The 23791-nt window shown below is 36.2% G+C and overlaps 1 protein-coding gene across 6 annotated transcripts in view; it reads left to right on the top strand.

Moving 5' to 3' along the window:
- FRY (FRY microtubule binding protein) overlaps positions 1 to 23791 on the top strand; it is a 234590-nt gene that overhangs the window by 143181 nt on the left and 67618 nt on the right. For all 6 annotated transcript variants that reach the window (XM_050333591.1, XM_050333590.1, XM_050333592.1 and 3 more), the window contains 13 exons: positions 4083 to 4190; positions 8370 to 8625; positions 9717 to 9899; positions 10768 to 10854; positions 12404 to 12663; positions 13008 to 13197; positions 14110 to 14234; positions 14421 to 14478; positions 17611 to 17702; positions 17904 to 18076; positions 20032 to 20192; positions 21066 to 21176; positions 22547 to 22701. In XM_050333591.1, coding sequence (XP_050189548.1) covers positions 4083 to 4190; positions 8370 to 8625; positions 9717 to 9899; positions 10768 to 10854; positions 12404 to 12663; positions 13008 to 13197; positions 14110 to 14234; positions 14421 to 14478; positions 17611 to 17702; positions 17904 to 18076; positions 20032 to 20192; positions 21066 to 21176; positions 22547 to 22701 — 1959 coding nt within the window. The remainder of the gene's footprint in view (positions 1 to 4082; positions 4191 to 8369; positions 8626 to 9716; positions 9900 to 10767; positions 10855 to 12403; positions 12664 to 13007; positions 13198 to 14109; positions 14235 to 14420; positions 14479 to 17610; positions 17703 to 17903; positions 18077 to 20031; positions 20193 to 21065; positions 21177 to 22546; positions 22702 to 23791) is intronic.

Genomic DNA, 23791 nt, shown 5'->3' on the forward strand with positions numbered 1-23791 from the left:
GAATCCTATGGATGTTTAGGTGGCATAAGTTGAAAGCCGAAGTGGAAAACCTGGTAGCCTATGCTTCAGAACACTGCCTTACTTGCATCACTGAACTTCAAAGTAAATGCAACAAATTCTGTAAATCTGTATTAATAATAATATTTCAAAATTCCCATTACTATTCATGCCTGTAATCAAAATCAAATCTTAATTAAAAACCCAAGTAATTCTTTGAGAAGTCCTACATTTAAGCAGTACCCTACTGGAATCAAACCAATGCATTTCAAGCTGTGTTGAACAGCAGCATTTTACACGCTTATCTAAAATTATTAATGAAGGAAGTTTCTTGGAGGTAGTGCTAGTGAGTAGAGGCTAGAGACACAGAGACATCATTTGGCACATGCAGAGCACAGATTGTAGAGTTCTCGACTCTAAGGAGAGCTTGCATATCTTTCCTGTTAGAGTGGTGGACATGGTAGTTATTCTAAAAACAAAAAAAAAAATGGAAAAAATGTTTGAGATTCAATGAAAAGAACACTGGTCACTTTGAGAATGTTTTTTTATTTACTACCGAAAAATCAACTTGTTAAGAATGCTAGGAGTGACAGACAGACTGCAATGACTGGCCAAATTCAACTACCTTTTACAACTGATAGAGTCTTTATGTTTTAATATCATTCCTCTGCCCTTGTTTGTTGCAGGGACTCTAGATGAGACTGTAAGCTGTGTTGCCAGTGTAGTCTTATTTATTTATAGTCAATGCTAATATTACTATCCAATAATATTTCATATTTTTCTTATAGTCCTACTGCACATCCTTTTCAGTACTCACAGCCAGTTTTCATAACCATTTTGGGTATACAGGCTTTTGTGGCAGAGAAAGTGAGTTTTGAAACTCACATTTTATTCCCAAAAGATAACTGCATAGTAAAACCTTGAGCACTTAGATAAGAAGCCTACTTAACCTTAGCTATAAATATCCTTTTGATGGTTTCTCAGCATCACCAAAGTACTGTTTATTTTTAGAGTCAGTGAACAAATAGACTTAAAAGAGTTTTAAATTTCAGAAAGTCTTATGGTTTGGCAGAAACTACTTTTTCAATAACTTCACATCAGAAACATAAAGGTTGGAAGATCTAGATGTGGAAGTTTCTGTATTTCGTGTTGTACTTTATATCCAGATAAGCTCTAATTTAATATATACCTTTGAAAGGCAAACCACATTATAGCACATTTTTACTTGTTCTTCCAAGGTAAAAATATCTGGGATGCTTATTTATCAGTCGATCTAAAATTAAGTGAACTCACAAAAACATCATTAGCTGTTACTGTCAGCATTTAAAACTATTCTTTCAAAAACTGTATTGTGGATATGTGGAAAAGCCAACATATTGTTTTTGTGTAATTGATTACCATTTTATTCACAGAACTCCATGCTTCATTAGAGTTACATATTTATTTTGAATTCTTATGGGCTTTAATTCAGACATACAACACTACATTTATCTACATTATAAAGTTACTACTTTTGTCACTGTTACGTATAGTTCATGAATAAACTGAATATTATAGCTGTATTTTTAATAACAAACAAAATAGGAATCAGAGGGAAGTAGCTAGACAATTAATGGACATGACATTTTAAAGTATACAGATTCTGGAATTTTCTTTGGCAGTGTTAGTCTTACTATGGTATTTAATGACTGATCTTTTAAGCATTTATTGTTGAAATAATAAATGGAGAGTCTTACTAAAATTTTTATTATGGAGCATCCTTTTTATCCTGCACTGGAATATGAATTTCACTACTGATTATAATTACTTTCCAACACCTAATCAGAATAGGACATCCATTTTTCTAAAATCCGGTACTGCTGGTATGGAAACACGAGTGTCCAGATGAGGACGGTTGTCAGAGTGTTCATCCAGAGCTCATCCTGTGGTATCCTTAGTCAGCTGGCGATGACGGCAGAGCTCTGTGAGGCCCCCCTTGCCAGCCACTTCTCATGCTGTGCCTGGTAGCTCAGATGATAAGTTGCTTGAGCCTTGGATTTGGATCTTCCCCTGACACTCTTCTGAGCAGCTGATAAGCCACAGAACACCCACAGATTTTTATATTTATAAATAATTACTCATTTGCCTTCAGAAGAGTTTCCTCTCAGACTATTATTTTACAAGTCTCCATTTGAAATGCACTGTTTACCCTTGCTGGGGACTGATAGTAAAGAAACCCTGCAAAGTTCATTTTCCATTTCAAGTCAACAAGGAATACTTGGTTTTCCTGCGGATAAAGCTACCAATGGCACTTTAATATTTACAACTATAAAAATGTAGTATTTTGCACTAGTTATTAATCCAACTAGTATTTGCATTAGCAATAATAGTTGAAAGGGTTTTGTTTGTAACCAAATTCTCAGTGAGATGTTGTATTTTACTCTTTTTCCAGTCAGTTGCTGACACCTTTCAAGTTCTATCTGTTGGATTATAGATACAGTGAGACAGAGGTAATTAATTATGAAAATAGTTTCCCTAACAGTACAATTTAAGACAGTTGATTAAAACAATATTGACATTTTATTAATGTAATATATATCCAAGTAGATAAGTATATAGGGTGTTAAGAGACAGAATGGTATTCACTACAAAACTATCTTTAGTCTTTGAATTAAGTAAGTCTAATGTCAGTTTATGCCTTTTCAGTGCCCATTGTTTCAGTGAATGGTCAATGTTACTCCATAAATCTGATTTTAGACTGTATTGAATCCAGGTTTTCTCTGTGACTGAACACAGAAGTAAAGTATGCAAATGCAATGTCCTCTGTTGGGTGGAGGAACACAGTAGTGTAGTAATCAGGGCAATGGACTGGGGTACAGGAAAACAAAGTTCCTCTTGTTTTGTTTTGTCACTCTATTTCAGTGTGGTGTTATGTAGCTTACAATGCATGGTGTCTCTCTTTTCACCCTCATTCTTTTCTAGTTTTATCAGAGGCATATTAAAAGATGAACAGTCTTTCTCTGCATGTTTGTAATACAGTCCCTAAATAGGACCTTTCTGGTTTTGATCCCTCCAAAGTATATTACAGGCTAATAATTAATAATATTGTGGGAAAGACTGCACAGTTTGAAATGCTGTTACGCTTTGGTAATTTTCTCTATACTCAGTGATCAAACAATAGATCATTGAGATATAAATGAACAAATAAAAAATCCACATTTTGGGGTATACCTGAAGGACATATTTTATCTGCGTATTTACCAAAAAAATGTTGGAAACTAGTCAGAAAACAACTTCATCTGTTTTGAAAATAATCAACAGCTGAAACTTGAGCTACTCTTAGAAGACTTGTAGAGTTCTAACCTAGTGTTTGGTTCTTGCTGCACTTTATTCTCAATGACTTTCCCAGGCAGTTAGGGAGCAATTGAGCCGTTCCACAGATTAGAACAGCCTGGGGACAGCTAAAACATCTTTTAGCTGATAAGACTTGCCAAAGGGCTGCTGTCTCTGACAGTGATCAACAGAAACTCTCTGGCTATACTTACCTCTAAATTACGTACCTTTTCCAGTGTAATAATGTTTTGTGATGGGTTTCCATAGGTCTGTGTCCTACTAGGGGCAGCTGTCTGGATCTTCAGTCATGTTATTTGAACTTGTTACATATCTGGTATTTGATTTATACAACCAGTGTAATACAGCTGTACTATGATGGAGAACACCCCAACTCTTTCCTCATTGCATTGTCCGAAGCTTGCATTGTATAAATGCTGATCTTGATGGAGGAATCCTCCCACAGTATACTGCCATTCTTTATATATCTTCCAGTTCCTCTCAGAAAGAAACAAATGAACCATTAATAATTGATTTTTCAAGTACTGTATAGATACAATACGTGGAAAATGTCAAAATCAAAACCATTCATTCAGTGGAAAAAATGTATTCATGTTTTGTTCTTATTTCATTATAGTGTCTAGCTTTCCATCCAGATGTTCTTAGTAGGCCTCTGGAATTTTATTATGTCCAGCCCTTTTATGATAAACTGGGAGGTAGTTCATTTAACATAGTTCCTTCTTAAGCTTAGTCAAAATTCTGGTTTAATTTTTCAGCGGTGAAAGGAAACCAAAAATCGATCTGTTCAGAACATGCGTAGCTGCTATTCCTCGATTGCTTCCTGATGGAATGTCAAAACTCGAGTTGATCGACTTGCTGGCAAGGTAAGCTGTTCAAGCATGCAGGGGAATGATATGAAAAACTGAGCCACAGACTGTATAAACTGTTTCTTAGACAAAACCATATACTTATAAAAAGTAAATATCTCTTAATGAATAAGACATAGAAGTCCTAGCATGTTTTTACAGTTTTTGTGTTTATATTATAGACTTCTAATTTTATAAAAGAGTCAGTATGTCATCTGAAACTCTTTTCCATCAGTACATAGGTTACATGATATTCACTGTTCTTCATTGTAGTCACAACTTATTGCCTTTTTCTAACCATCACAGCATTCTGATTAAAAGAAGAGCGAACATCTTTTCTGTTTAGTGGAAAAACATGGAGATACCTGTTTAGTTTTATGATCCCCCCGTCTCTTTGGTAAAACAGACACCAGATGTGGTATCTTACAAAGAAAAAGTTGTTGTTGATGATGATGATGATGATGATTATAATACATAAAGAAAAGGGTACGTTTAAATATAATCTCCTTCCATTTAATTTGTCTAGACAGACTTCATGGAACAAGGTAGTCTACAACAGAACTGCTAAACCAGTTAAGTTTCAGGACATCAAATGAGGGACTTATGGCAAATAATTATGATGACAGGTACTGTCAGTCTGTTAAATTTCAGTTCAAGTATCAAAGACTCCAGTACTTCAGTTCAAGTATCCAAAGTTCCAGGTTGTGTTATTTATGTAGGTGTGGATTGTGGTATTAAATTGAACCATGAGGCTTTTGCAGTATATTGCTCTCAGGTAACTGTGGCAAAGCAATCTTTGCCACCCTGTTCTTGCTTTTCAAACATCTATGAGGAATGGCAGATGTGGGAGCCAGAGGGTTACATGCAAAAGGAGTTTTTTCTGATCATTGAACAACCAACTCCCAGGGATGTGTTAAACAGTGAAACAATTAATTCTGCTAGTAGTAGAGAGTGCAGATGGCCAAAGAAGCCAAATCATCAGCCAACGGTAGGTGTGCTGCAGTGCAGCTTGATTTCCTTGTGTTTACATTGCCTGTTGTAAATCACTTGGATGTTGTTTTAAATCATCGCATTATGAAATTATGTAGATAACATATTACGTAGTTGCATCAATTCTGCTTAAGGGAAATTTAGAAGGACGTGTTTTCCTTTAATCCAATATTTTAACTAGCATTCTATCCTTATTAATGGCCTTAACTGAACTGGTAGAAAGCACATAACTATTCAGGTCACAGCTCTTTAATCTCAGAGAACTGTCCAGGTCAGATCTGTTACTTCTTTTAAGAAGGTTTGGAGACCAATGTGGATTTCGTTATAAATTAATGCTCCCCCTCTTAAGTGACACAACTGTCAATATAATCACAGGTCTATCTTTATTCTCTCATCAAACTTCATGCAGAAAAGGTCAGCTGTGATTCTAAGCATTTCTTGGGTAATTGTCATGCTGGGACAATGCAAGCAGTAAGTTTAATGAGTTATCTGAATGACTGTGAGAAGAAGTGAGACATCAAGAGGAGCTGAGGAAAGCATCTCTAGAGCAACTTCAGAAGCAATTACATGCTCAGCCTTTCGCTAACACAGGGACCTTTGGGAATCTTCTCTTCTACATGTACTCATGCTGCAGCATCTCTGAGACATTGATACTGTTTTAAATCAGATTGTTATGTATAAGCAAGGGAAACACAATTTAGGTTAAATAAGTAGGTACATAATAGGTTGGAAAGCAATTAAAAATAGTTGATGGTTCAGGAGTGGTGTTTACATAATTGGGTAAGGTCTCAGCATTGCTGAGCAGGATCAAAAACTGAACAGATACAAAGAAGCAACATTCTTATGAAAGGACAAACCTCATTCACATATATAAATAGGAGTAAGTCTATAAGACATTCATAAAAGTTACTCTGTTCTAATCAATATCAAGGATGCCTGATTTGGAGAACAATGTCCAAGCTGGGGCATTGTAGTTTGAAGAGGAGACTTACTAGAGAACAAGGGCTAAAAAAGACCACTGAGTTGAAAAAATTAGATCTGTTTAACCTGGGACTGCGTGAACTGAAAATTGTCTATAAAAACATACCTTCAGAGAAAAAAGTAATAAAGTGTTTAAGGAATGGCCTAATCTTAATGTAAGTCACCAGAATGCTCCAGCACCAGACCTGTTTCTATATTTTGTATGCTGTCACATGTTTATTTAAGTCCAGACTGACTACTTCTCCCAGTTATGAAAAGCAGACCCAGGAGGTAAGTCTTTGCTGTTCTAGAGAACACTACGTCTTTCCTGGGTCAGAGACTAAATTCAATATAGAGATAAAAAACTTCGAAGAGGTAAGGTTTCACTTCCTCCCTGTTTTTCAAAACAACCTTAGAAGCTGTTCTGCCAGCATGACTGTGTTGTTGGGATGGAAAGCTGTTAAATATTTTCTTCTCACTAAAGATAAAGTAACATCTTTGGGTTAATCGATTCTTCTATTCACAGTTTGGTTTGAGTTTTTCATCCTTACAACACATGCATCTTTTGGCAGTTTCCAGAAGGAGCAGCTAGACTTTCTTCCAGGACAGCTGTATTCAAATTATAAACCATAGAGGAGATGTCAAGTTTATATTGTACCTTTTGCCCTTTCACTGCCCACTGCAACCATTCATTACAAACTCCCAAGTAGGTCTTAAATTTGACTGACTCAAGTGCAAACAAAAAAACTTGTACTTGCTTCCTCATCTGCCTGTCATATAGTGGTAATACATAGAGGCATTCTTATGTTCACTTTGAATTTCATCTCATTAGTTAATGCCCTAACGTGGGTTTAGGAGATGCATGTCTTTTGTATCCTTTTCTCTGTTTTTACTTTGTGTCGCTGTGGAAGTCATTTCAAGGATGACTTAATCAAATAGTCTCAAAGCTTTTGCTTGATTGTCTGGTTTTGGCGTTCCATAAGAGGAGACAAAAATGATCCTTTCTTAGCACAACAAAATACTTTGTTTCTAAATTTATATAGAAAGTCACATGGTTATTAAAGCATAACAGTTATTTTTGGAGTTGTATTTGCCAGGGGTGAAGTTTCATGGCAGTTGTTTTCATTTCACTTAAATGAAATGTCCCCTGCCTCCAAATTAGGCAACTATAATGAATCAAATTTTCTATGACCCACATCTCATCATACACTTCCAACTGAATGGAGTTTGGTTCCACTCCATTTGCTATGTTGTTTTTTTCTCCTAGCTTTCTGTCCATTTCATTATAATGAGTCCTCCTTTTCAACTATGTAGATTAAATTTATATAAAATACTTTAAAAATGAGTTCTAACACACTACAGAAAATTGCAGTCTCATGGGTAATTAAAACAAAATACATCATAAAGGCAATGAACCAAAAAATGCAGAACATGCTAATCTGAATTTACTTTATTCTGCCAACTACCAACACAGAAGGGATTTTATAATTTCTGTGTCAGAAGAAAGTATAAAGAATTTTTATGTTGGAAAGAACTTCAATGTGATGAAAATACAGAAGGAAATAAAATTTAAAATGGGATCAGAAATGTCACCATCTTCTGGAAGGACTTTGGTAGTGTCCAGTGTTTTTCTAAAAGTATGAGCAGTCCTGGGGTTGTTTTTTCCCTTTTCCCTATCCTAATCTATTTACAATATTGAGCAATTTTTTTAATTCAAATGCTTCTTTTTGATTCTTTTAAAGATTTACTTTCAATAAAGATTTGCCTCTGGGCTAAACATTTGGTTTACCTGTTAGGCAGCTGAGGTGCTGTGATTCTTTTATTTTTATATTTAAATATAACAAATAAATGCATACATTTTGAAATTATGTAATAATTTGTAAGCCTTTTGCTATCATAACTAAATAGAAGTTATTTTATAAGTGAGTAAATAAAAAATATACTTGGTTTGATGAGACAGCAAAGTTGCCAAAGCATGGACTTTAGAGATACTATATTTTGGGAGTGGAACACACTTCTTTAGATCCTTGAATATCTGCAGGCACTGTTGTAGCATGAATTACAATATAAAAACAGGTCAAGGATGTTAATTGTGGTCAGTAATAATGAAACTATGATAGCATCATTGGAATTTACAATGTCAGTGGGAATCTTCTATCAGGGTTATGTTACTGAGAAACATGTGCTTCGTACCATGATAAACACTCCTTAGATTTGTTGTTATCTGACATTTATTTTTACTTACAGGCTGTCTATCCATATGGATGATGAACTTCGACACATTGCACAGAATTCTCTTCAGGGTCTACTTGTTGACTTTGTTGACTGGCGGGAGGATGTACTCTTTGGTTTTACTAATTTTCTGCTACGCGAAGTGAATGATATGCATCATACCCTTCTTGATACTTCACTGAAGTTGCTGCTACAATTGCTTACACAGTGGAAGCTTGTAATACACACTCCAGGAAAAGCTTCTGAACAGGCAAAAACCAGATCTGGAGAGGTATGAAATTGAGAGATCTGTGTCCTAACATTTTTACTAATTGAAGACAGAAATTATATTCCATGATATTGCTGTGGTTTGTGTGTTTTGTATTTACTCACCTGAGAAGAATTTACTGTGTACAATTTTTTTAGGTAATTAGTTCATGTGTCTTTTGAGGACAGCTAAGTCCTTGTGTAATACAGCAGATGTTGTTGTTGAGCAACATAAGAGAATGCATATCAAACTAAAATATGCACATCAACAAAAGCACATAAAGTGAAATATGTGTATGTAGTTATGGCAGAAGGACATTTTCCCAGGACTGAAACAGATTAATGATGCTAGTGGGAATGCTGTGAACAGGGAAATAGATCTTCTTTTTCCACAGCCATTTCATTTGGTTGATTCAGAAACATCAAAGAACCTGATTGTTACAATAGCCTGCTGTCTCCGTGTGTTACAAATATTTCTGGGAACTGGACAGCTTTTCTCCTGCTCCTCCCATCTGCACTGTCCCACAGATATTTTCATTATGAGAAATGGTTTTTAGGCTTCTTATCTGCTAAACTTATCATATTGTAAATGAGTTCCTTTGGGCAAGCGTAAGGTCTGCTTTATGTCACAGACGACCATTAATTAATAGGTAATAATAGCAGTACCAAAAAAATGTAGAAAAGATAAATCCTCACATACTTTTCATGAAATACGGTTACACTTTACTGGTGAGGTCAGGTTCCAGAAGCAACCCACCTAAGGTGTTGGCTGATACAGTATCAAAGAAGGACTTGAGGACCTGCTATCTGGATTAGATAAAGTATGAAATGTTCACAGTCACATTTTAGTGGAGGATGGAAAAAAATGTGTAGATTAATTGAAAATTAAGAAAAGTGTTTAGTCAAAGGACTCGACTCATACATTGCTTTTGTGGAACAAGGTAAGGTAGAACAAAAAAACTTGGTTGATTGAGGGCATACTGTCAATTTCCTAATCCAGCATTTACATGACCTCTGCATTTTGTTTCTTTATATGTCTTAGTTAAGTAGAGTATTGCTTGGAGACCTGGTTTTCAAACACCACCACTCCATTTTTTCCCTTGCACTGTTCTGCAGTTGATACCAAATGGATCCAGCCACAGGATACAGTCTGAAAGAAGCCCCTATTCTAACGTACTGCATGCGGTCGAAGGATTTGCACTGGTTCTGCTGTGTAGTTTCCAGGTTGCTACACGTAAACTGGCTGTTTTAATCCTCAGAGAAATCCGCTCTTTATTCCTGGCTCTTGGCCAGGCAGAGGTATGATTTTTTTTTTTGTCTGGAACTTTGAATTAAAATTTTCCAAAGATAAATTCAAAACTGCTATTACAGTTGCTTTTAACATGATTGCTGCAGTTTAGCAGGTATGGACTTAGTTTATAAAAAAGCATTTGATCTCAGATTACTATTTATATTTGCCTTGACACTGCAAACATTTCTGTGTACTCAACAGTGCAGCATTAATGGCATATACCATGTTTAAGAATTTGAACGGAAACATGTACAGCCACTTTAAAGTTTTCTCTTGGCATGATGTGAATGTAAAATACACTGTAAAATCTTTTTTTACTGCATGGATCATTTTTGTATTGTCAGGATTATAAATTTGTATTGGAAATTAAACTCATTCCTGTAGCATACCATTATGTAAAAAACACAGCACAAGACACATTTAACTTTATTCACATACATTTTCCTTCTATAGTAAAGAACTCAAAGTCTTTTTTATGAATATAGAAATATGGACAGTCATGTTGTGTATGGGCAGTCACAGCCCAGTGAGCCATCTAAATGCCTAAGAACACAAATATGTGTGTTCATGGCAGAGGAATGCTTCAATAAACAGTAAGCTAATTTTTCAGTCTTTTGATACCAGTTATCCAAAGTCATTTGGGATTTTCTGATATGTGCTTTTGTTCGCTAAGCAGTGAGCTATAGCTGCAAATTAACTTCATTTCAAACCACAGCCTGGACTTGGTTCTGAGATTAATATGGAAAAGACAAAATATACCTATCATTGCCAGTGAATATTTTTAGCTATTTTAGATTCATGTCATAATTTTTAGATGGTCCTGTTTCATGTACCAGAAAAACAAGAGGCAGTTAACTTGCATTCTCTGTTATGCAGGATGATGACAGACCTATGATTGATGTCATGGATCAGTTGAGTTCTTCTATTCTTGAAAGTTTTATTCATGTGGCTGTTTCAGATTCAGTAAGTGCTACTCTATTGTTACTGCTAGTGTTTACATAACAAATATCAGACATGAAATACCAGAACTAAAACTGAAATCATACAGCTTTAAGGCTCCAGCCATCCACCCAAGAGTTCCAAGGCTCCACAATGTCCCAGACAATCTGCTCCATGAAAATAGTGGTACTATGGATATAGAAGTTACTCTGCACAGCAACAAACAAAATTTATAATCAAAACCACCTGGATTCTGGACCTGTACCCAAAAGAACAGTTGAAAAAGTCTTATTACCAACACCACCAAATGCTTGAGGCACTTGGAAGTCAGTCACTGCTGTCATTGTATGAGAAGGGAATAAACTGTAGCTCCCTTGTGTGCTCTCTGCCTGAAAACCTGAGCCTAAGCTCTGAAGCAATTCCCAGCTGGGCTGAATCTCTGCTTTTTCTCTCTCATGGGCCTCATGTGTCTAACGTGCACTAGAAGTGGCAGAGATTAAGCATTTCAAATGAAAAGGTATCAGTAGAAAACTGGAACGTAAGACAACTTTTTTTGCCTGCTAAATTAGGAGATTATTTCTCTATCTCTCTCCTAGAGAGTAGAAACGCTCAGGCTTCTTTTCAGCCTGATTAACTTTAAAGCAACAAATGGTCCTTGCGACATGAGTGACCTTTTCTGGGCCTTGGGTTAGAGCTCCACACTGGACATGAAAAAGGACTGTTGGTGGTTTTACCCCAGCCAGCAGCCAAGCTCCATGCAGTCACTTACTCACTCCCTCAATAGCAGAATGAGGGAGAGAATCAGAAGGAGTAAAAGCTAGAAAACTGGTGAGTTGAGGTAAAGACAGTTTAATAGGAAAAGCAGAAGCCACGCACACAAGCAAAGCATGCTTCTCATGGGCAGGCAGGTGTTCAGACATCCCCAGGGAAGCAAAGCCCCATCATGCATCATGGTTACTTGGGAGGACAAATGCCATCACTCCAAATGGACCCCCTTCCTTCTACTTCCCCTCACTTTATATACCGACCATGGTGTCCTATGGTCTGGAATATCCCTTTGACCAGTTAGGGTCATCTGTCCTAGCTGTGTCTCCTTCCAGCCTCCCATGCACCCCCAACTTCCTCACCAGCATGGCAGTAGGGAAAGTAGAAAAGGCCTTGGCTCTGTGTAAGCAATACAACAATAACAAAAACCTCTCTGTATTATCAACCCTGTGTTCAGCACAAATCCAAAACATAGCCCCATACTAGCCACTGGGAAGGAAGTTAACTCTACCCAAACCAAAACCAACACAGAAGGGGACATTGAACTGTGGTGGTGAGAGTGGGGCACTCTGCAGCTAAAAACAGGCACTGAGCAAGCAAGAGACATTCTGAATTTGTAATGGACAGATTACGAAATTCATCTAAAATCACAGCACCTGAGCTCAGTTGTTGCAATTTCTGTAGCAAAGGTTTGAATGTTGTGCTTTCATTCTGCACAATAATAATAAAGTAAAGCAAATGTGTTGCCTATGTACCTGGTTTCTGACTAGTACAGCAAGGAGTGATAACTTATCTTTTCTCTCCATAGACAACAATCCCGTTAACACACAGTGTGGATTTGCAGTGGCTGGTGGAGTGGAATGCTGTCCTAGTAAATAGCCATTATGATGTGAAAAGTCCTTCCCATGTCTGGATATTTGCACAGTCTGTTAAAGACCCTTGGGTTCTCTGCCTCTTCAGTTTTCTTAGGCAGGAGAATCTACCAAAACATTGTCCTACAGCTCTCAGCTATGCTTGGCCATACGCTTTCACAAGGCTACAACTGATAATGCCTCTTGTGGATCCAAAGTAAGTGGCAGTCTGCATTTAACTTTCATTTTCTATGGGCTGTGTGATTTTAATACAAGGGCTTTTTTGTCTCATGTGCCAGTATGAGTCCACAAGTCCTGCAAGTTGCCACCCAGAGATTAGTGCCACACAGTTTTGAGTTTCATAATTGTAGCTTATAAGGTGGAAAACTCTAGTCTTCTACCTTCATTTATTTCTCCCATGTTTCTCCCATTGATTTCTCATGTTTATTTGAAGCTGGTAGATACATAGTATGGTTTATTTCCTTTTAAAATATTTTAAAATACTGTACAATTAAGACTAGGAAATTATTCTAATAATTTTAATTTATTTTTAAATTCTAGTATTCCTGTTAATGCAAAGAAAACAAGTACAGCAAGCAGTGGAGACAACTATGTTACTTTGTGGAGAAACTACCTTATTCTCTGTTTCGGAGTAGCAAAGCCCAGTATCATGAGCCCAGGACACTTGCGTGCTTCGACACCAGAGATCATGGCTACCACTCCTGATGGAACAGTGAACTATGATAATAAGGTGATGCATCCTGCTTCAAACAAATTATTTATTTAGGATAATTTTAAACTGCATCTCCATGCAAAATCTTATCCTAATGAAAGTGTTTCAGTTAGGGGAATATTTTATTTTGATATATGTAAACTACATATCACATAATTAAGAATTAAAACATCTGTATGACATGATGTATCAATAAATATTTGGCAAAAGCCATAGCATTTTCAAAATATTACTCTTTTTTTCGCATTTTGGATGATATATATTTAAAATATAGAAGGTCTCGACGTGTTTGAAGTCAACTTTAGTTTGTCATCTCCTTTCTTCCCTTGTAGAGCACTCCAATTTTTAAATTGGGTGGTGCTTTCCAGATTCTTCTCTTGGCACCAAGTTTTGGTGGTCCTTCCAGCCTTCAACCTTAATTCGGGGGTCCATTTCTCTTCTTCCTCACTTTGACCTTCTTACCTTTCTGTTGTTATTGTCCTAGCTACTGAAGCTTGCAAAACCCCTTGGCTCTAAGCTCTTTTCTCCCATTCAAATGTCTACCTTGTCTTAATTTATAACCTCTAGGTTGATTGTATAGCATTTCTAAAATTCTTCTTATGATTAGGTTTAGGGTCCAGTAAGCAGAACAGAACAAGTTATCAATGTTTTTGCAATGATTTCTTAGCAGCACCGGCAGAGCAGATGTTGGGTGATTTTCTCAACAGAGCAAGATACCTCAGTTAACTCTTTTAGGCCTTGCTCTCATTTCAGCAGATATCCAGTTAGACTGCTGTATTGATATCCATAATAGTAAAATCATTTCAGCATGTTTTTAAAATACATATTGATTCTTGGACGATCTATGTTTGTAAAAAAAAATAAAAATGGTATTTACTTATTATTGGTATCCTGACAATTAAATGTCAATAATTTCTAAATGTATTTTAGGCTATTGGAACTCCATCTGTTGGAGTCTTACTGAAGCAACTAGTTCCTTTGATGAGACTTGAAAGTATAGAAATAACAGAATCACTTGTATTAGGATTTGGAAGAACAAATTCCCTTGTTTTCAGGTACTTCCCCTCTTATCATATTCTCAATTATTTGTCTCTAATTGAAATGTGTTATTTTTTTGTAATTTAAACATATTCAAATTTTTATTTGTGCTTTAGACATTTGTTTTATATATTGAATAAAATATTGATTCTTTTGAAAGTATGTTACATTTTGTTAACAAATATTTATGTTTTTTAATTTAGGGAATTAGTAGAAGAACTTCACCCACTAATGAAAGAAGCCCTAGAAAGAAGACCAGAGGTTAGTTGCAAAAATTAAATGTATTAGTTCGTTTAAACTGAAAAATCCATTTAAAAATAGTAATTCTGTCTGTTTGAAATACAAATATACTCTTTTGTACTAAATAACAAGTTAAGTTCCGTGTGCAACAAGGATTTTATTAATTGTATAATTTAAAATAATTCCATTGAAACCTAGTTAATTAAATTCTATGAAAAATGTACAATGTAGAACTCTATTCTGAAGAAAAATTTCCTATCAAATATGAAACCTTATGATATGGAACTTAGTTGTATTAGAAATTCACTTTTTGTGACTCAGGTGGGCTACAAGCACATTTCGTAGCAGAGTTGAGATACACTTGTATTTGCAGAGCAGTCAGGGTCATCTATTTCAACCTCACAGAATCACAGAATGGGTCAAGTTACAAGGGACCACAGTGGTTTATCTGGTCTAACCTCCCTGTTCAAGCAGGGCCATCCTAGAGCACACAGCACAGGATTGCATCCAGATGGTTCTTAAATATCTCTAGTGAAGGAGACTCCACAGCCTCTCTGGGCTCTGTTCCAGTGTTCGGTCACCTGCACAGTAAAGAAATTTTTCCTCGTGTTGAGGTGGAACTTCATGTGCATCAGTTTCTGGCCACTGCCTCTTGTCCTATTGCTTGGCACCACTGAGGAGAGCCTGGCCCCATCCTCTTGACACCCTACCTCCTGATACCTATAGACATTGTTCATGTACTCTCTCAGTCATCTGCTCTCGAGGCTGAACAGGCCCAGCTCCGTCAGCCTTTCCTCATAAAACATGCTCCACTCCCTGAATCATTTGTTGCCTTCCACTGAACCCACTCTAGGAGCTCCATGTCTCTCTTGTAGTGAGGAGCCCAGAACTGGACACAGCACTCCAGTGCTGCCTGACTTCAGGGCCGCAAACAGTCCCTGTCTCTGCTTAAGAGTGTAGACACAGCCATCATGTCCATGCTGCTCTGCTGAGAAGTCTGCACAGCTGCATACAGAAGGTAGTGAGATGGCATTAATACTGTCCTCTACCCAGGCTTGTTTCCCTGGTTCTCAAGGAATTTCAAACTGTATATTCACTACTCTGTCGTCCACAGTGGTTTCAATAAGGTACCATCATGGTGATCTGGTCTGCCCCCCCCATCTGCCAGGTCATAGTCTTGGGTGCAGAAGCCATCAGAGAATGGTAGCCAGGCAAGTTAAATCATTAATAGGTGGACAGAGACTCTCAGCTATGCCCAATATGGAAATAAACAAAAAATAATTCACTTGGCAGGTGCTTCATTCAAGTTAAGTTTTACATGAACAATTCGTAATAATTCTGTGTCTGGCAAACCTCCACTACCATTTCCACTCTCTGTTGCTTCGCACCTCAGTTCACTTCTGTGGCTTCCATACCTATGAAGTCATTGATTTGAAGGTCACTTGTTTTAATACTGGGCAGAAGTGGATTAATGCACATTAGTGCAGCCACTTGCCACTGGATTTTGCCTGTGCAACATTGAAGGCAACTTAAACTTGAAAGGCCTCTTCTGGAGACATACATATCCAGTCTACCCTCAGGAAAGGAATTGTGAGAATTAATTCAGAGGTCTACAGTGTACTGTAAAAGCAAATTTAGTACATGGAAATGTCAGTAGAGGAATATGAGAACAAGAGGCTGCAATGTTAATTCCTGTGTAGTTCCCAATGTGAAAAAATGGGCCACCTTCCTGCAAACAGTGCCACCAGTAAACCCAGGAGTGAGTGTATGGGTCATGTAACTGTAGAGAACACGGCAGGTCTCCATGTCAGCAGGCAGATATCCAACACACCAGAAATAATGTCCTTGAACTGACATATGCTATGACTAGGAAGAGAATTACCAGCATGGCCAAGAACTGCAGGAGTAAACCAAAACGGACATTGCACAAGTTGCGCCCTGTGGGCACTGGCACAGAGCTTGCCAGATCGCCTCTGACACTGTTGCAGGAGGCAGCTGTGTCTGTTAAATACTGTGTTACAATAAAGCTCCTTTTTTCCCTACATGTGCTTCCTGGAACCTTTAAAGTGTAACAGGAGAAAAACAGGGCTCTGAATAGGACGAATCAAATGGCATAATGCTTTGAATGAAACCTTTGCCTAGGATGCTGCAGAATGCCAGTTCTGGGTCAGAATACCAGGGAAAGCATCATTTTCTTCTCCCACGCATCTACTGCTGGCCATAGGCAGAGCCAGAGCCCTAGATGAGATAAGCCTTTGATCTGACTCAGTGTTCTCATTCTTATGTTTTGAAGAGGAAAATCTGAGCTTTGTCTGAGCTTTTCTTGTTCTGGTTGCAACTTTCTTTGAGTGCAATAGCAGCTTTTTGACCTTCTCATGGTTTTTTTGCTTAGTGGAGATGCAGGATACAAACAAGTCAATTTAGCCTTTCAGCAAAGAACAGGCCTTGTTGCATTTACATCTCTCCAGTCAAGATAGAAGAGAGAAAGGACAGCTTTCTGGAACACAAAGAAATACAATGAACCAGTTAACAATCATGCAGTCCTGTCCTATGGGAGGAGTACATTAACTGTGTGTACAACCCCTGCAGTCGACATACCCAAGAGTGTACTGGAGCGGTGTCTGCTAGGAGCTAACTTGAATATGGGTGATCATGTCGCTGCAGCATTTACAGGTTCAAGAATGGCTAATCACTAAAATATCTGTCTGGGGTGTGGATACGTGTTCTGCACTTTACAGTGCTTTCAACACCCAAACTAGATGACGTTAAGTTAACATGAATATCCCTGTTTCCTGAAGGTAGCGTGGTTTTTGGCATGTGAACCTTGAATATTAGTCATTTTTTATCCAGTATTTCATTATTTCATTTCCACATTTTCAGTAAATAATAAGGTAGCTGATAATAAGGTAATAATAAGATAACAATTTTTTTCAATAAGAGTTAAAAAGACAAAATATTGATTGTACTCAGTTCTTCGTTGGTGCATAAGCAGAGTGTTTTGGTGAAATATCCAACAACACTTGAGTTCCTTCATGAAGAAAATTCTTGAACTGGAATTCCTAAATCTTAATACTGTATTGACATTTCTGAAGCTACTAGTTTTTAATGTATACACCTAGGCATATAAAAATGGTTGTTATTTTAAATTCCAAGAACAAGAAACGTCGAGAACGCCGAGATCTACTAAGGCTGCAGTTGCTGAGAATTTTTGAACTCCTTGCTGATGCTGGTGTTATAAGTGACAGGTAGGACTATCACTCATCAAAAATGTTGATCTTTTAAGTGAAATAATTTTCAGCATTTTCCACACTGAGATTATGTTGGTATGTTCTTTGAAGAATTGCGTAGTCTATCAGATATGGAAAGATTATTCTGCATTTCTTCAGAAAACTGTAGTATAACTACACTGTTACTCTATATTAATGTACAATTTTCCTTTATGCTAGTACAAATGGAGCCTTAGAAAGAGACACGTTAGCCCTTGGAGCCTTGTTTTTGGAGTATGTTGATCTGACTCGCATGCTTTTGGAGGCTGAAAATGATAAAGAAGTCGAAATCCTTAAGGATATGAGAGCACATTTCAGTGCAATGATTGCCAACTTGATTCAGTGTGTTCCAGGTATGATGCTGAATTGTCTCAACATACTATGAAATTGCATTTAATATAGGTATTGGAAAAGTAATTTTTTATTTCTTCTTTTTTTCTGTGCTTTTTTACTTCTTGTGAATTTTCATGTAACAAATGTTAAGGGGAACATAGACAAAAATGTGTTCAAAAGTCTACCAAGAGTTAAATTTAAAAACAACCAGTAAAGCTTGATGAAGCTTGTAATAGTCAGTTATAATAATCAGCTCTATAAAAGCCCAGCAAAGAAATTGTCTGTGACCCTTAATGACTGCAGATTTCTTTGAAATAAGGCCTTATTTTCTTCCCTCTGACTTGATTGTCAGGCTCTTCCTAAACTCTGGCAGGCATTGGAGAATATAGGTAGGTGCAGAAAATGTACAGTATTAAATGTAGTCAAAAACTTGCCTGAGGTGTTTGAGACCTTGTTGCCTGAGTCCAGTTGTATCACCAAGATTTCTCCAGTTGAATACATGCTTTTTATACATTGCAAGATCACTTCAGAAATATAACGTTATTCCATTAGCAAAGAAGAAAAAAAATCCCTCTGCTTTAATGACCTCCATGTAATTACTGAATGATGAGGTGTGCAGCTTACTCAGTCTAAGTCTGTTATGTCCATATCATCTATGACAAGACATAGCACTATTGATAGCAACAAATACAAAGGAATTCAAAAGAGTAAAGTGAGGGAATAAATAATGTACAAATGCTTTCATGTAAGTTTTCAATGTGTAAATTTTTTCAAAGTTATATAGTTGCTTTCAGCTATAAGATACATAAAAATTATATAATAGTTGAACAAAATAAAGAAAAAATGGCATCCCTGTTATTCTCTAAAAACATCCCTTTGAACTAAATGATGCCAAGTTCTTAGCTGCCAACAACAAACAGAATACAGAATTTCTTTCCTTTATTCCTCTTCTACATGATGTTCATTAACAATACAGTATTTCTTTAGTAGTTACTTTGCCATGAGGCCTTACTTTGCAAAGCCCTTCCTCTCTGCATTAATTCTGATGTTCTACAAGGCGCATGACCAATGACTGCATGTTGTATGAATTTTACACAATGAAAATCGTTGTGTTAAATTGAGAGAATACAATAAGAACTTAATGCATTTCATAATTCAGAGATATATTTCTGCCAACAAGACAGCTTTAAAATGTATCAATAACTAACAAAGCCATAACAGCTCCCAGCAAACAAATGTTTATCATGTCAAGATCTATCACTTTTAGCCACTGTTCCTACTGATTTGCATAAGTATTGTTTAGTTAAACTTTATTGGCTTCCACCACAGTTTCTACATGAAAAATAATTGGCAAGTAGCAGTTTGCTAGTCTCTTTACATTAAACAGAGTATGGCCTCTGACATCATGTTTTACTGAGGGGACTTAAAACTATTATTTACAAGAATTCTCTTTTTTTTTCTTCCACATGGTTAAGAATTTATAGATTTTTTTTTCACTTGCTCAGGTAATTTGGCTATTCAGAACATATACCACATCTTTGTCGTAAACAAACAGGCACCAAGTTTCTTCTATCTGTTGTCCCCTACCTATTACTGTGTTAGAGAAAGATGTGTGTGTTGTTTAGGCTTGCATTTAAAGGATTGGAGAAAACAAGTAAATATTTACCATGAAAGAAATGCAAAGGCAGTTAAACTGCTGATTTTATAATTAGGTTCTTGCATGCTTTTCTAAAGTCAGATGTACATGTTTGTATAACTACCCATTAAGTCAGAATGGAAGGCTCTTAGAAATAAGATGCATCTTATTCCCTTCTTTAGATTTTTAAAGGAGCTTAGATACTTTGGAGTAAGTTAATATGGAATATATAAAACCCCTCTCTTTTTGTAGAAATTTGAAAATCACGTCATCATTATGCCACATGAATGTGTATTCAGTATTAACTAATCACAACTGTTTCTATTTCTGTTCACTTAGTTCACCACAGGAGATTTCTCTTCCCTCAGCAGAGCTTGAGGCATCACCTGTTCATATTATTCAGCCAGTGGGCAGGACCTTTCAGTATTATGTTCACACCACTGGACCGTTACAGTGATAGAAATCATCAGATTACAAGATATCAGTATTGTGCATTAAAGGTAAAAAAGTTTTGCTGTCCGAATCGGTAACAGCAGTTTTTCAGTCAAAATATAAGTAGTTGTGGGGTTTATTTCCTTTTATTTCGCAGAAATTTGAATTGCCATACTCAATGCAAACTTGTATGTTCATATATATGTGTACAGTGGTATCATACAGTAGAGCACTGAAGTTATGTATTTCTTTCTTTGTCAACATAGAATCATAGAATCATAGAATTTTTCAAGGCTAATTATTTTCAAAACCAGAAGGCATTTTAAAATTGTACTTAGCATTTCATTAACAGGTTATCAGATTCAGCAGGAGGATCTTAGGCTCTGAAATTAAGTATAGTACCTAATTCAGTATCTCAGCATACTGGATCTCTACCAGTGTACATCTTAGGACTTTCTCTCATACTTGCCTGGAGATATGCCCAGTAATGATATACTTTTGTGGCAAAACTAGTTGTAACTCCCCTGCATAAATAAGCTGGGAAAGAAATAGCATATGTACTTACATAAGCTGCATTACTTGCTTTAAAACAGTTTTAATTTTCGCAGAAACATACTATTGAAAGCTCTCAGTATATTTTAATTGCTTTTGTAGCTTGATTTTTGAAGACTGGGTAAAATGACAAAATGTATCTTGCATAATTGGGAAGCTGAGCAATAGATTCCCTCCGAAATGCTTGAACTGAGCATGATCTTGCATCCAGTAAAACCTATAGCAACCTAATTATTGAATTCTAGCAAAGTCATCTGTTACCATTTTCACCAAAGTTCCCTCAAAATAGAAAACAAGTGGCAGTCCTGTCATCCTGGATCTGAGCTAAAATCATCTGAAAGGTGCATTATGTTACTTTTTTGGGTAACTAAAGTTTCATGTGTTTCTAGGCCATGTCAGCAGTGCTCTGCTGTGGACCTGTGTTTGATAATGTTGGTCTTTCCCCTGATGGATATCTTTACAAATGGCTTGATAACATTCTGGCTTGTCAAGATTTACGTGTAAGTACTCACCATAATGCAACACTGATGAATAACTTTAATGTCTGTACTGGGTGAGTAAAGAGTTTGTGACTGTAAGAACTATGTATACCCTCTAAAAATCCATTACTGCTTGGTGACATAGATGCTGATGAAACAAATCTGAGTGAAAGTTGTGTGGGTTAGGTCTTGTAAATAAGCAATGAAAGAAATTATTCAGGAAAGGAAAGGGTTTTTTTTCTTTTTAAAGAACATGAAATAGATTATTCTTGCAATTTTCTCCTCCATTTCTGTGAAAATGGGCTTTGACTTACTAACTACACAGTCATAGTTCTGCATTTGTAGCTAATTGAACTGTCTCTTTGATTAACAAGGAGTAGATTGGAGATTTAATGAAGTGGAGAGAGAGAGAACAATCTTTCTCTTTGTGGTATCTTGTACTTTGACCTGCTGTTCTCCCAAGAAGTCTCATATCAGCACACATGACTCTGCTAACAAAGGCAAACAGCAAAACCTAAATGCCTGTGAGGCAGCTAGAGGATATAGGTAAATATAGGTAATTGATTAGGATAAATAGTTCAAATTTCTTTCCCCTAAGCTAATCACTTCAGTTCATGATTAATCCCTGTAATGAAGGATTGTAACTAAACTACATTGCCTATGCAACTAGTTCAGATTTAGATGAGAAGGATCCTACCCAGTCCATTAACAATAAGTATCATTTGCAGTCTTTACAAGTAGATAGCTATACTTAATGACAAAATATTAATAGGCATTAGTGTTTAGTGTTCCAGTACTATCCTATACAGTCCAAACCTTACTTGTGTTGTGTTTGTAGCAGTGATGGTACTAGGACAAAGTGACACAAGGTCTTCATGGAGAGTTGTTAGATTCCATGGTGTAGTTGGATTAAACATACAAGTTTCATACCCCCGGGCTTGCAAAAGGTATTTTTCTTTGTCTGCCTTGCTTCTGCATTAGTCAAAAGAAGTCTAAACATGAAGGCATGTCATTGTGAAATTCTCAGGAAGTAGAAAGTCAGTTAAGTCACTTAATCAATATAAGTGTAAGTTTCCCAAGAACACCTATCAAATGTCATAGACTTTCCAAAGGCTCTGCTTTTTTTCTGTGCTGTGTTTTGGAAACTTTATATTAATTTTGGAAAATTACTTCATTCATGTAGTCTTTGTACATACAGTTTTGTTTCAAGTGAGGAGTATTGAAACCTGAGTCACATTTCAACTCTGCCCTAAAACAAATTTATGATAAATTTTGTGATCTCTTTTTACATATTTGAATTCTCAGTTGTGCCCATTTTGCCTATGTCACTCTAAACAATTTAGAGAATGAACATATCTGAGCCCATAAATCATGTTCCAACATTTGCTCAGGTTCATCAGCTTGGCTGTGAAGTTGTAGTCCTTCTGCTGGAACTGAATCCTGATCAAATCAATCTCTTCAACTGGGCTATAGATCGATGTTATACGGGATCATACCAGCTTGCCTCTGGATGTTTCAAAGCCATTGCAACTGTGTGTGGAAGCAGGTATTAACTCATCTATTAATCCATATTTTCAGACTTTAAGAAAACTGGAGATTCAACTTCTATTATAAAGGCTTCTTGGTCACTCATATCTTCTCAAACAATTCTTGGGGACTGTAACACTATTTTCATAAGTCTGAAAACAAAGTGATGTGCTTGGTAGAAGATGCTCTTACTATATATACATTTGAAATCTGTGTTATTTTCATGCTGTTTTGCTCAGGAAAATAGAAAATAGCCTCATTAATGTATGTCATAAATCTGGTTTCAAAAGATTTCACGTGGTTTTTAATTTAATTTATAAAAGGAAAAACGTTTTAAATGTTAATAGCTTGAAAGTCATTATTTTAACTCCATGTTATCTACAAAGTCATGTTCTTTTTCTGACTTTCATTTGATTTGTTTAGTTACTTTTCTGTCAACTCATATAATTACTGCAAATGCTGAGCAAGTACAATCTAAAAGAAGACATTAATAGAAATATTGCTTTTCTGTCAGACCTTCATAAAAATCTATCCTTTTTTAATTTTTTTAAGAAAAAAATTATAGAGAAATCCAATAATGCAGTCATTTGCATGTAATTAAAATAAATCTGAAAATTTACTCTTTACAGAAATAATTTTACAAGATGTCTGATCAGCGTAGTTCAATATAGAAATACTTGGCATATAAGAAATCAAAACAAGTCAAATATTTTAGAATTTATCTGTAAAATTCTTCTGTTCTTACAGGAACAAATAGGCTAGAGATTGCATTATACTGAGATTTTTAAAAATGAACGGATTTTTGTGTTTGCAAATTCAGTTATGTTAAGGGATGCTTTTTATTTAACAAACACAGAAAAATGTCAGGTTTTAAGCCAGTCTTTTTTCCTCATGTTGTGTTACCTATGCCACTGTGTCCTAAAAATAAATCTTTCCCATACTTAAAATAAAAATTGAGAGTATGATCTGCATGATTTACTTTGAAGGGAAAGTCCTGTTTCTAGCAAGTTGAGAATTTTTATTAATATTTGAAAGTTGTTAATGGTTTTTCCTCTATCATCTATCAAAATGTATCAAGAGGCCCATGCTTAAACTACTAGTAAAATGAG

Source organism: Myiozetetes cayanensis, unplaced genomic scaffold (assembly GCF_022539395.1).
Source record: "Myiozetetes cayanensis isolate MyiCay16 unplaced genomic scaffold, myiCay2020 scf5-8, whole genome shotgun sequence".
In the NCBI taxonomy this organism is placed as follows: domain Eukaryota; kingdom Metazoa; phylum Chordata; class Aves; order Passeriformes; family Tyrannidae; genus Myiozetetes; species Myiozetetes cayanensis.